Source organism: Artemia sp. Qi Xiang Cuo, chromosome 9, assembly GCF_049724085.1.
Source record: "Artemia sp. Qi Xiang Cuo chromosome 9, ASM4972408v1, whole genome shotgun sequence".
Lineage (NCBI taxonomy): Eukaryota > Metazoa > Arthropoda > Branchiopoda > Anostraca > Artemiidae > Artemia > Artemia sp. Qi Xiang Cuo.
The window spans coordinates 65388606-65403194 of NC_142802.1; the positions used below are offsets into that span (position 1 = coordinate 65388606).

At 34.1% G+C, this 14589-nt stretch overlaps 1 protein-coding gene across 1 annotated transcript in view; it reads left to right on the plus strand.

Annotated features, from left to right (window-relative positions):
- Positions 1 to 14589, plus strand: part of faf (ubiquitin carboxyl-terminal hydrolase-like faf) — a 134028-nt gene that overhangs the window by 87983 nt on the left and 31456 nt on the right. Inside the window, exons 20-24 of the mRNA XM_089095065.1 lie at positions 1706 to 1826; positions 3973 to 4198; positions 5246 to 5466; positions 10391 to 10493; positions 14239 to 14358. Of these exons, the coding sequence (XP_088951191.1) occupies positions 1706 to 1826; positions 3973 to 4198; positions 5246 to 5466; positions 10391 to 10493; positions 14239 to 14358 (791 nt within the window). The remainder of the gene's footprint in view (positions 1 to 1705; positions 1827 to 3972; positions 4199 to 5245; positions 5467 to 10390; positions 10494 to 14238; positions 14359 to 14589) is intronic.

Sequence of the window (14589 nt, forward strand, 5' to 3'; positions counted from 1 at the left end):
CGCGGTAACCACTATGTCAAAATTAAAATCACTAAAATCTTTAGAAGAATCACAAAATATGCCAAACAATCCCTAAATTTCAATTTTGACTGCTTGTTTCTTGAAAGCGGAAGAAAACATATCCGTTTTCAATTATGTACGTCATTAGGAAAGGGTTAAGGCAGTTCTCCTTAGAAAATAGAAGGCATTCTAAATGGAGACCAACAGCGGCGTCAATTCAAGTTACGGAATGAGACAAAGTGCTTTTTTCAAGATCTAGAGAGAGGGGGTGACATTTTAAAAAAAAACTTTTTAATGAGATTTCAAAAGGCATTTTTCAAGGAGAATGCCACTAAAATGCCAAGAAATGCTAGATGTAGCTAGTTACATTTTTGTGGACATTAACGCCAGTTTCCACCTTACTCTATGGCGTCACATCACAGTTGTCAGGCAATTTTTTTTTTTTTTTTATATATAGAAGCAGGCTTTACCCCATGTTTTTAGTTCAGTTTGTCTGTTTTCATTTTATTTTGAATTTGGCCCTCCCCCATCAGGAAAATGGTGTGCCATCTTCACAATAATATTCTGTATATGTGCGTGAGCTTACCTACTATAAACATTGGAAAAGATAAATATATTTGGTATCAAAAATTTATGTTCTTATTTTTTTCTATTAAATAATTGCTTTTCCAAGTTTGTCTCGTCATTTGCAGAGGGTTAGCGTTCAACGAGGGTTAAGCCGCAGTGCGTGAATGATTTTTAGTTATGCATCAATTCTGGCAATCTTGTAAATCCAACATGGGGGGTAATTAATTTTTTTAATTATAAAATTAAAGTTTGTTTTTCTTACTGTCAAACAACCTAATTATTGTAATTGCAATCAATAAATTATAGATAAATTCAAATTTAAAAAATATATTTTTCTAGGTTTGTTGAATCGTTAACAGGATTTTAGATTTATCCTGTAATAATTATAGGTCATTTGAACTTGTCCAAAAAGATACCCAATTTAGGAACAAGCAAAGCAAAAAAAAACTAAGAGGCAATTTAAAATTTGCCCATTTTTATTGAAGCCTAGCAAACTAAATAGTTTCAGTTTGAAAGTGTTGAAAGATAATTTTAGAGAGAACTTCATTCTTAAGAATTATATACCCCCCCCCAAAAAAAAAAAATTTAATAGTGATATCCGAAATATCCATATCTGCTGCTGCACTTAAAGAAATAAATTCTCTAAATCAGTATTTACATCTGCAGTAGCAAGGGCTTTTTCTATTTTGGCCTGCCACAATTGTCAGGTCTTTGCCGTTGCGTAAGTTAAACGAAAATTTGTTAATAAATAGTTGGTAGGGTTAAATTATGAAATTTTAGCAGATTCGTGGTTTCGAATGTTTGGAATGCGAGTTTGGGATTAGACGGATTTGTTTGATTTTTTAAATTATCTTGAATATTTTTTATGTAAGTGATTTGAAGCCCAAGTAATGGGATTCTTTTTTTAGTGTTTTTTTTTCTTTCTTTTGTTGAATAAAGCTCCTTAAATCCAAAATCCTTAGCCATTACAAAAAAAATTGTACAATTCTGTATATTTATATGGAACAAAAATAATCCACTTAGTCGAGCTATCCAAAGATTGAACTAGAATTATGATATTATTTTAATTTTTTCTCTGAGAAAGATATAAACTGCCTAAAGAATTTTTTTTTTCAACTTTCGTTTGTTTCTGATGTAGGCTATTTTCAAGTTAAAAAATATATAAGTTTCAAAAGTGAAATTTGGCAGATGGATAAAGCTGAATCTGAGCAGAATCGGATGACACAAAAATGCTTGGCTCACATTGAAATATTAACGGCGTAGGATAAAATTTTCCTATAGTTCTGCCCTAGGAATGATGTATGGACAGAAGGATGATAGACTGATCTATCTACAAGTGAAATGACATCATTTTTATACCATCCTAAAAAGGGCTTATGCCAGATTTGCCTCTCGCTCACTCGGACTATCTGTCTTGACTTTTTCTACAATTAAACGATGGCTTGATGCCCGCAACTACTTGATTTTAATTAACAAAACGTTAATTAAAACACGCTACTCCCCCCTCTACGTCACGCGTAGAGGGGGGAGGAACCCCTTCTTAGTCCACTGAGCAAATCTATTTTATTAGTTACATGGGTTGATGGAAATAAATGACGTAAAATAAATGCGGAAGAAATCTGTCTTATTTGGTTAAAAATAGGTAATCTTTTCTAATGAAGGGTACCCTATAGTGTCCTTTTAATTAGTGTTCCTTTAATTAGATTTCTTGGATATTGTTGAATGCCACGGCGAATCTATGACTCATCAGTGGATGAAAAAAAAACTGGCATAAGCAATGTAAACCTTCGATCCTTAGCCACTCAGCAAAATCCATATTGTTCTATAGTCTGTGCTTTTACCCTAAGTTTGTGTAACATTTTGATCGCTAGTTTTTTTTACTAGCGATATTAGGATTTTTTTAATTACTTTTTTTACTTTAATTTTTTAATTGCCCATTACAAAAATTGTAGATTTAATTGTCTGCATGCATAAAGCTAATTTTGTCATGTCCATTCGGCTTGGCTACTTTCTACAAAACGACTTCCTCTTATTCTTTTATTTTCTTTGTTATTTCTTGAGTTAGAATACATTTTGAACCACCATACTCTTGGTATCCAGCTTAGAATCATTTTCAATTTTTGTAATAAGGAAGAGAGGTGCTCAGTAATCACTTATGTAAACTCGTTTGTAATTTGAATTATTTTCTGCCTTTATGAGAAATTTTTATCGCAATCATCAGAATTTTAACCGAACTTTCACAAAATTTTTACAAATTGTTGTCAAATTGAATATATTATCAGGTGGAAGAAGCTATCGAACAGTCCTAAATGTCACGGTATTTACAATTTTCCCCAGAAAATTTTTTTTTCTTTATAACTTGCCTATTTCTTTCAGACTCTCCAACTCCTCCTCTATCCCCGGAAAATTGTTATGAATCTGCAGAACATGTACACATATTCTGGCGTTTTTTTGTGGGAACAGTTTGACAGCAATTTCTTAAATTATCTTTGGAACAATTTATCAGAATTTTAACCGAACTCTCATGCAAAAATAACCTTACGGGATGAATTTCAAAAATGGAAGAAACCTGAATTGAGCTTCAAAAGTGAAAGTAATTTGAGTTTTACTGTATTCTAACCTTTTTTTTTAAAGTAATAGCCAACATTGCTTCAGAGATGGCAATTGTGTTTGTTTTAGAGTTCTCAAATGTATAATTGTTCATTACATATTTCACTGAGAAATCCTATCTCTGAAAACGAAAAAGCGAAGAACCCAAATTTCTGTTTGACTAAATGGTTGAAAAGTTAACACGCTAAAACTCTGGGCAAAGGGTTTAACTACTTCTTTGAATTCGAGTCAAAAATTTGATAAAATCTTAGGGAACCAACGTAATTGATTACATTAGTTCTAGTTAAAAATTAGTATTTCCAGTTTGAGGTATATTCCATGCTGTATCCCCCCTCCCCCTAGGCTTAATTTAAGTAGGATTTTTTTCTTTTTTTAAACGTGAGAAGAAACCAGTGCTGACTCCTCGTGGCTCTAATAGTCCAAGTCAGCTGTCTGAGCTTTTACATGCAGAGGAAGAGCGTGGTATCTTTTCCGGCACTGAGATATATTTGTTCGTAACGTATTTGTCTGACAATCATGTTTCCGAAAAAAAAATCAAAGAAGCCAAGTTTCTATGAGAATAAATGATTGAAAAGCTATTACGCTAAAACCCTGTGCAAAGGACAAGTTTGACAACATCAGTGATTTTGAGGGAAAAAATAATAAAATTTTATGTTTGTGTGAACCAGGGTAATTGTCTGCATTAGTTCTAGTTTAAAATTTGAATTTCCAATTTGAGACGTATTCTATACCGGACCCCCCCCCCCTCTCCTCCTCCAGTCTTAATCTAAGTAAGGCTTTTTTTTCTTCCTTTAGACGAGAAAAGAAACCAGTGCTTACTCCTCGTGGCTCTGATAGTCTAAGTCAGCTGTCTGAGCTCTTGCATGCAGGGGAAGAGCGTGGTATCTTTGCCGGCACAGAACGAATGCCACTCAAAATCCTTCAGAATATCCGGGAAGAAAACCTTGAATTTATGAAATCCAAAGATGTGTTTAGTCAAGAATACTACAGATTCATTCATCAACTGGTTTCTGCTAATGTGGTAAGTTTTTTTTTCATTCATAGCATTCAAACCTGCACAGGGGGGGGGGGCAGACTTCTCCCAAGACCCAAGTGTGGTAAAAGTGCTAAATAATGAAAGAAATACATTTTACAGTATTCATCTCTCCCTAGAAAAAGGGTCTAATCCCCATAAAAAGTCTTCTAATCTTCTACTAAATTGAATGTATTCTCTTTTTTTCGAACTCAAATTTCTTTAATATGCGTGAAACTCGCAGAAACTTTGAAAAGTTCTGTGAATAATATTTTGCTATACTTAGCACTTAGTTTCAATGCAATTTTAGTATTTTAGACGTTTATTTATCATTTCTCACCTTTGAGAATCTAACAGGAAAGGACGACTTCTGTCAATTAACAAGTTGTTAAAGAATAAACTATTGAACACTTTGAAGGAGATCTTACTATATTTTGGAATTCCAAAAATCTTGGCTTGGGCAAGCAAGTTCGCCAGCAAATATGGGGTTGCTACCATACAGGTCGAGGACACAGCCACCATCTTCAAGAGAGATCCCCCTCTTTGTTTAATTTATATATATCAAGACCTCTAATTCACTTGTATAAAAGAAATATTTCTTATTTTTAATCCAAATGCAAGAGTGGCTCGGATTTGCTCCGCGTGGGATTTCAGATTTGCTCAGAGGGCCTCAAATTTTGCTCCGCCTTTGACTGTTTTGATTTTCCCAAGTACGACTGATTCATTTAGATTTCGAAGGGACTTAAATTTCTAAGGCAATTTAATTTCAAAGGACTTGTGTAAGTATTTTAGAAATTCCCAAAATATTTCTTGTAAGCACAAATTACTGTTCATGCGAGTCTGAATGAAGATTATCATGGGAAATATTTGTCGATGACAGATTCTATAAAAGCCTATATTTCAGTTTCAGCTAGTACTGGCTGTGGTTCAGTCTTTGCTAGGTTGAAGGTACTATTTTAACCATGAAAATATTTGAATTATAGAAAGTTCATAAAAAAGTAGCATTTAAAAAAGCTCTTTTTTTATAGGTACATCTTAATATGATATTTATTCCAGGACAAAATCGGTGAATCGACCTACGGTCAGATGTGTACTATTAGTGTTAATCTTCTGCTGAATTTCCTCTTCCATACTTACTTTCGATTAAGGCACCGGGAATCGGATATTGATCTCCATGAGTGGGTGGAATCCTTTAGCCGCCTGAGCAGGGGCGGACCCCAAATAATTCAGTGGACAATTGACAAACTTTGCAGCGATGCCATGGTTGTACATGTCAAGTAAGATCAGTTTTTATTTTTTTGGTGTGTGTCGCGTGTCACCCATTTGATATTATATAAATGTTATTTTTATCCTGTATATAATAAACTAATTTCTTCTGCATTTTAAATGTATTGATGTTTCTTTGAATCCAGTGGTAAAAACACCTTGGCTTTGCGTTAGTGAGTTCACGATGCCAGTTAAAAGCATGATGTTAAAAGCTAGTAAATTGGTAATGAGGTCAAAATTGGCCCATTCAATTCTCTCTTTCCCTGATTGGTCTTTACCCCCCCCCCCCCAGGCCCGCAAAAGAGGCGAGTTTACTTATTTAGTGTTCATCAGTTTTGCAGTTAGTTGATAATGACTTCATCTTTTTGGTCTAAGTGACAATCTGGTAAATAAAAGTGATTTGTTTTCTTATTCCGCTTCTAGCTATTCCCTAACCCATTTAGGTTGGGGGAGGGAGGTTTAGACCAGTTCTTAGCATATGTTGAAGAGTGATATCTGCATTTACCAATCTTAGTAGATAGTAGCATCATGCCTCTCAATAGTGTGTTTTAGCGAAAAGGATTCTGAAGAAAACTTGTCCTTGGAGCTTGCTTTGCTATTTCTACTTCTAATCTTCTACTTTATATAATTCTGGATTTTTTGGTGTGTTTTAGCGGAGAAATTAAACTAAAAAAATCATGATCTTGCGCCTTTAATATATGGACCTTTTTGTGTTATTTCTTATCCTTTTATCTACTACATAAAATTGTGCTCATTTGGTGTGTTCTAATTGAACAGAATATTATGTTGCGCACTTTAAAGTTTGGTGCTTATTATACATTTTCTCATTTTGATCTTTTTACTTTGATTTTCTCATTTTGATCTTTTTACTTTGATTTTCTCATTTTGATCTTTTTACTTTGATTTTCTCATTTTGGTATAATTTGTATCTTTTGGTTTATTTTAGAAAAAAAGGAAAACTTTGATGCTTTGATGCTTTAAGATTTGGCATTTTGGAGTTTTTTCTTGTATTTATTTTCTACTATATATAGTTTTGTTGTTTCTGGTGTGTTTCAGCGAACAAAGAAAAAACCAATCTTTGGTGCCTATTTGAAAATTTCTCAGTTATATCTTCTATTTGAGATAATTCCGTCTCTTCTAATTAGAAGCAAATATAATTTTGTAGTTAATTCTACATATAATGCTATAAAATATAATATATAAATATATATATGATATAAAATATATAGCAAAAGGATAGCAAAATAAATGCTATCCTTTACTGTCCACTTGCTCTAAATGAGGGGAGCTAAAATGTTGGGCTTTATGTTAAAACATGTTTCTGTGTTGCAAGCTGAATAAAACACTAAATTGAGGTATCCTATCTGCACTGGAGCTTAAATATTACTTAGATATAATTCCAAGCATTTAGAATTAATTGTTTTATTTTCCCTGTCAGTATTGTCTTATTTTCCAAGTACGCAAGACTTTATTTTAGGTGGATTTTTCATGTATTTTTGTTAATCTAAGGGAGAGGGGGGGGGGAATGCCAATAAAAGGTAAATGAATGAATGTTTTCTACCGAATTCTGGTATGTTTGATGTTCGTTTCTGAATTTACCCCCCCCCCCCCAAATAATTTTATTCAGATTTACTTGTCTTATCCTGTTAACAATTCTCTTTAATTTCCGATTTAGGTATGACGTTTTTAATTCGAAACTAATGACTTTTCTCTTGAGCCCAAAATAAGAAATGAATTTTAATAAGTCTCTCTCTCTCTGATATTGGTTTCGCGGACGATGTAGCTATCCTTAGTGGCACACTTGATCAACTCTATACTTGAGACGCTCTTCTTCACTGTATCTAGAGCTGGACTGCAAATCAACTGGAAGAAAACAAATTATGCCCATAAATATGACTGCATCGACGTCACCCTTAACTGTTGAGATTAATGACCGAGCTGTCGACGAAGTAGGGCAGTTCACATGTCACGGATCAATTATATCCTTAAACGGCACAATTGATGCGGACATCTCTGCCCCGTCAACCAAGACAAACTCTGTATTTGGACGATTCGTGAGAGCAATCTCTTCAAACCGTAAATTAGTCACCGAACCAAAGCTAGAATTTAAAACACCACAGTCTCAAGCATCATGCTATACTCATGTGAGACGGGGCCGATAACTCTGATGAAGCTACGAAAAGTCGATGGCTTAAACTAGACACCTGGGTTTTGTTGAAGGCTTCAAATGGTATGACAAGATCCGCAGCACTGAGATCCTGAAGACCTTCAAGCTGGCAAATCTCTACTCAAGCAAAAGCACGTTCCTTGAGATTGTACGATCACCTACTCTGCCTTTCGAGAAGTACTCCTGCCAAGATCATCACGGATGTCAATTCCTCGTAAAATGGCTGACAGTGTCCACGAGGGAGGCCATGCAACAGGTTGGCTGATGTAACAAACCAATGCTATATCAGCCGCAATATAAACCCAAATGAGGCCTCATCCCTAGCACTTGATAGGACCATCTGGAGAAGACTGATGGAGCTGTCAACCGGTTCCCTCTAGCCTGGTGACCCCCTTGAGCAAGAGCGTTAAGCCCAGTCCTCCAAAGTAATCTTCTCGTATGTAATTGCCTTATCCTGTTAGCAATTCTCTTTAATTTTTGATTAAGGTGCGATGTTTTTAATTCGAAACTCAATGACTTTTCTCTTGAGCCCAAGATAAGTGGTGGATTTCAATAAACCGCAATTTTTCATAGTAGATAATGTAATACAGGTATCTTCCATGTGAGACAAAAATATATTTTGCTTTTGTTAGTAATTTTTGACGTTTTTTTTGCCAATTAATGCTTTTCTTCTTAGGAATAAAGTCTATTGAACCCAAGGCATATTCAAGATTGAAAGACTAAGTGTAAAACATTAGACAATGTCTTTAACGGTTAATATCAAATGGAGATGTTAATGTAGTCGGTGTTTGTTGTGATTTTTCAATATTGAAAGGATTGTTGGCAGATGGATCAAAATAAACTCCAAAATTGTGTTGTTGTGAATTTTGCTTTGTTTTAAATGTTCTAAATAAACCAAGATATTGATTTTTTGGGGAGCTTTGTTGATTCTGAACGAGAATACCGTTTTAAAAACATAAAAATAATCAGTTAATGTCGTGACATCGCTGTTTTATCAAGTTTTAATTAGGACCTTAAAAGAGAAGTCGCTAATAACTTTCATGCATTCATTTGTGCCATTTAACAGAATATCTACTTGTTACATGCATATTCAATAATTTAATGACAAAGTAATTTTCTTTATAGTAAATGAACACACCTAAAAATCAAACTTTGTTCAAAAAATATAGTCGCTTCTTAACCACCATCGTTGTCATAATTTTCTGTTGACTACTAAAATGAATATATGTCGATTAAAGATTTATTGTTAATGGTAAATATTCTTAAAATACACATTCACATTTAAACAACCTAGTCCTTCATGGTCAACAGTCTTTTAATTTAAGACCTACATCGAAAAAAATTAAGTTCTTCAATACAAATTTTTCGAACTTCTAAACACCATGATCTATACCAGGTCTATAAGGCCCTGTATTGACCTTTCGAAGTTCCTACCTCTCACCTCACCAAAAAAGGTAAAACCTTACCACGCGCATGTGTAAGATGTACCTTGTCGCATTCAAGATAAATTCAAATTACCGTGATCACCTTTTCCTGTGACGTGGTTCGTCTTGATCGAACTTCTAAATTTAATTTGCCTAATTTTATTTTAAAATGGTGATAAAAGGATCAGTAGCTTCTTTGCTGTTACTCGGGAGCTACAAGCCCGGGTAATTAAGAAGGAATTTACTATGTATATAACATTATTTTAGCGACAGTACATTATGACTTAATATTATGTTAACATCATACGAGCTACATCAAATGCTTGCATACTATTGCCATCATTGCGAGCAGGCTGATAGTGTTAAAATATTTTTTAACTGTTCAAACGGTACCGAACGATCCTCGCCTTAAATGGCTGTCATGGTGCCATGTCTAGTACTGATTTGAACAACGGGCAGGGTCATTTGCTTTTTAAACCAATCACATAGCCCACTGGTCCCCTACCTTGTAGTGCCAGCATGCCCCTTGGAGACTCAGTGCAACACCAATTTTTGACTATACATAATAGTCCATTCTTGTGCTAAAGACTGTCAGTCAAGCTGTGTTACTAAGGATTATTGAATTTATCATTATACTGACTTTTACTGTACCACCTGGTGTGACAACACTCCTCGCGTTGGCTGCCCTAAATATCCAAGTGATCAATCGAAATTCTTCACCCATTGTGCAAGAAAAGGTGATTGTTCTCTCTCTCTCTACTTAGAAACAACAGTCGCCGGGGACAACCGCCAAAAAGGAAATCCGTCACCATCGTCTACTGGGGTGGGAATCGAAAGGGTGACCTATAAGAAGCATAGCCATGGGTCTCATATACTTGAGACAGCCAGAAAAACAAAATGACCTCTCGCCAAATCATCTCAACTTCACTGGATTGGCAAATCCTCATTTTTTCATTGTTTTAAGTTTAGTTTGTTTTTTTTATTGAAAAACTACAATAGTGAAAGGAGTTGGGTCTCAAAAATACTTCCAACACCTTTGCAGTGTGTAGGGTTTACTGAACTTTGATGCTTTTAAACATTTCAGTATTTTAAATAAATTTCTTAATGAATAATTTTTTTCTATTTAAGATGATAAAATAGTTTTTAATTAGCGAGTTGCATAGGAAAAATAATAAATAAAATGTTATATTGAAACAATGACACAATTTTTAAAAAGCGAAAATCACTCTCTTAAAATAATGTATCGATGATTGCTTCTGAGCCAAACTTTTATTTTCAAATGAATTTTTTTTCACTTATCTATTATAAACCTTCTCGACTCTAATTTATTTTGATTTGTTTTAGGCCCTTTTTGTTAGAATGTCCTATCAAGGAAATCAGACAAACTTTCGCTGACTTGATTGGTCATGCTTTGGCCAATTATCACCGACTCCTTGGTGAATCCCATGTAAGTAAAGCTCGAATCATATTAGATTTCTAATACACAAAAAAGCTTAAAACCGTTTACCAATGGCATTTTTTTTATAGTAATTTCCTGAGGAAAACACATAATTTTTTTTCATTATCGCGTTTGCGCAACAGTCTTTCAAGTTATATTAATGTTTATATTTAATTTATAACAGTCTTTTAATTGAATTGAAAATCAAGTATCTTGCAGTAGGTATCAAGACATGTCTAATTGTAGGAAAAAAGCCAAGACAGATAGTCCGAGTAATTGAGAGGCAAAAATGTTTAAGTGGCACGGGTAAATGGTAGGAGTAAGTATGACTCTCTTATTGGACAAGTACTTGTGTGTTAGTTTTTTGAAAGGCACGCCTACCTAGAGTCTCAGGCAGGTTGACCAAGAATTTAAAATTAACATAGGACCATTATATTGCCTGGAATAAGAGGCAAACAAGGCACGCCCACCTAAGGTCTTAGGAAGTTGACCAGGAATTTAGAATGGACAAAGGACCATCAATTTGCTTGGAATAACAGGCAAACAATTGTTTAAAGCCATCTTTATCTTCCAAATAGTACCTATTCATTGTCATTGTCATGCTTTGGCCAATTACCACCGACTCCTGGGCGAATCCCATGTAAGTAAAGCTGGAATCATATTAGATCTCAAATACATAAAAAGTTCAAAGCCGTGTTCCAATGGCATTTTTATAGTAATTTTCTGAGAAAAACATATATTTTTTTTCATTGGTGTGCGAGGCTTTAGCTTAGAAATTTTTGTTGGGAATAAAAAAAATTAAATTTTTCTGCAAAATTCAGAGGGAATAAACCTTTTTGCTGAGCTTAGAAGACCTGAACACGCTAGATATTTGTCAAACCTAAATAATTTATTGAATTAAAAATAGTAAATAGCAAATTTATGCTTGCATTTTTTCTTACTAAGGTATTTTACGATTTATTCTTACATTTCTAAGCAATTTTTGAGGAAAGTACGAAGATAAAAAACAATTAGAACTTGATTAAACAGCTTGTGTCTATAAAAGGCACATACAAATGTCATGCCTGTAATTTTCGCATATTTCACCATATAATTCGCCTATGTTTTCTGCCCCCCGCCCTCTTCCACTGATCCCCCCAAAACAGAACTAATGCATAAGAACTCCGATTGATTACTTACATTCATAGAATCTACCCTCTTTCAGAGGTGTCAACGCACAAAACTCTTTATTGGAGGAGGGGGCAAATTTATTTTTTTTAAAGCTAGGATGGAGGAGGGTAATTTTTTAATATCAAAACACCATAAAAAATATATATTTTTGGAAATACAGGGTTTTAGATCCCCCCCCCCCTCTAATTGACCTTTCCGCCCTCTTCTGAAACCTTAATAGTTAAAACTTATCAGATTCAATTAATTAAATAGTTACAAATATGTCCATCTTAGGGCAATGGTTCCGGCCCTTTGTTCACCCGTGACATTCCTTTTGGAGGCATAATTTCTTCTGTATCCCTTGAAAATACTTTCCAACGAAACACAGCCTCCACCCCTAATGCCACTAAGAATACCTATAGCCGTAACCTCTTATGATAACTTTTTAATAAAGCAGAAAATGTTTTCTGAGATTACTCTGTTGTATTATCCGCATGGATACTATTATGCTTAGTTTTGTTGTAATGATGGTAATATATGATAAAACGAGTTTTAATTAAAATCAAGTAGTTGCGGGTCTCAAGCCATGGTTTAATTGTAGAAAAAGCCAAGACAGATGGTCTGAGTGAGTGAGATGCAAATCTGGCATAAGCCCTTTTTAGGATGGTATAAAAATGATGTCATTTCACTTACTGGTAGATAAGTCTATCATCCATCCGTCCATACATTATTCTTAGGGCAGAACTAAGGTTTTCTCCATTGTCTAAAATTTAAAAGGGGCTACTTACAGCCCCTCATTATGAACAGCAAGGAAAATCGCCATTTATTTTCAATTCAGAGCATTGTTTTAGTTTCTACAAACGATTACCCCGTCCCCAAGTCAAAAAGGGTCAAAGATGCTATAAACAGTCAATAATTGATGTCTAAACATCAATTGGAGCTATCGAGATAAAACTTTTTCAGATTTTTAGGTGGGTGAATTTTGAGTTTAATTCATAGGTTTTTAAAAATCGTATCCTCAAGGGAAAGTAAAGAGTAATACCAAAACTAAAAACATACATTTTAATATCTCAAAATGAATTACAAACGGAACATTTCTAATGGCATAATAAGAGAGTTCCATGTATAAGAAGTCACATTCTAAAAAATAATTTACGTATTTTTATCCCCCAAGGTCAAATAGAGTTATATATGTTAAAAAAAAGTCAATAATCAATATTCAAGGGAGGGTTGGAATTATCAAGACAAAGCTTTCATGAGTATAAAGGCAATGAATTTTGAATCAAATCTCTAGATTATTTTGAACGTTAACCTTCAGAGCAAAATAAGATAGTCATAGAACTAAGGGGCCCTTTACAATCTAAGGGATACTTTTTCAACTACGGAAAGAAGGTTGTCCGCTGTTGGGGTGGGAGGATGTCATAAAGAAACTTCAATTAATTAATTAATTGAAGTAGGAACTTCAATCAATTAATTCAAGTAATTAAATAGTTGTAATACTTCTTCTTTTTCGGAACTGAACTGAAGGGTGAGAAAGAACACTAGTCGGTACCTATTTACAGATACCGAGGTAAACAGAGGTCATTTCCACTGTTTACACTTGCTATAACTGCTACTTACTTATAATATATAGTTGCTATCTACTTATATAGCTACTATATAGTTACTATATAGTTGCTATCTACTGTCTATAAAAGACCATCTATTTAAAATTTAGCCACAACAATAAAGTGACGTCATAAGTAGCACGTGTCTCCGAGGAGAGAACAGTATAAGATCAAGTGTCATTTTGTTTCTATTAATCGCAAGGGAATCGAATCTTATACGGAGTTTAGTTGCACCAACACGGTTTAAAGTAAAACATAATACTGGAAGAAAACACAGACGAGCAGAATTGATGCCTAATTATTGTCAAAATATGAGCAGACATCTCAAACTCGAGAGCATAATGTGGATCAAGTTGAAGCTTTCAGGAATTTGTTTAGGGGGAGGGGAGGTACAAATATCCCCCAAAAATGAACAAGAACTTGTTTTGAAGAAATAAGCCAAAAACTTCGTTCATTTTGACATCTGCATATATCCAGTTGGTTTCCATTATACTTTTCTCGAATTTTACGTAGCTATGGTAACTACCCTGTCTTCTTTTTGTCATATTTGAACTATCGGGATGGGGTTGTGCTCTGTTGATTTTCTATATAGACCTATTTTTAGGTCGTAATGAGAGTATTTAAAAAGTTTTTAGTTTTACTGCAAAGTTTTAATGCCTTTGGGCAGAACGGGTCAAGAATAATAATCTGTTTTCACTATTTCAGGAACAAATTTTTGTAGAGGGACTCGGAATTTTAGGGAAAGCGGGCAAGTCATGTTTTCTCCAGCTCTGAAAATAAACAGTTTAGGGTGCTTTTTTTACGCCTATCGTCTATCAGTCTATTCAGTCAGTACACTTTATAAGAGGTAGGGGAAGCCCGCCATGATTGGGGTTGAAAATGCCTTAGTATTTTTATCTCAAAAACTAATATCAACAGTTTTTGACTGAATGCCAAATAAGAGAGGTGTTGGCTAAAATTTGCTAGGAACCGACTAATATAGAAATTTCTATTTATAGATATCAACAAGTCTTCAAAGATACTTGAAGTATCTAATCAAGTTACTTGAGGGTGATGTGAGCAACCACTCAAAAAACTGTGCTCAATACATTAATCTGTTGCTCAACTATTCTCAAATGGTAAGAACCAAAAAAGTTTATATTTTGTCTTTTATATTTATATTATTATTTTTATATTTATATTATTTTATATGTAATTTATATTTATGTTTGTATAGGTAGTTTCTCCCCTTAGAATTGTAAAACCAGCAAAAAAAAACTTTTTTTTCTTTTCAAGGTAGGTTAGGTAATACAAAACTACTGTCAAAACCTGCGTTTTACGTTAAAATTCTACAAGAACCATGAGTGTTA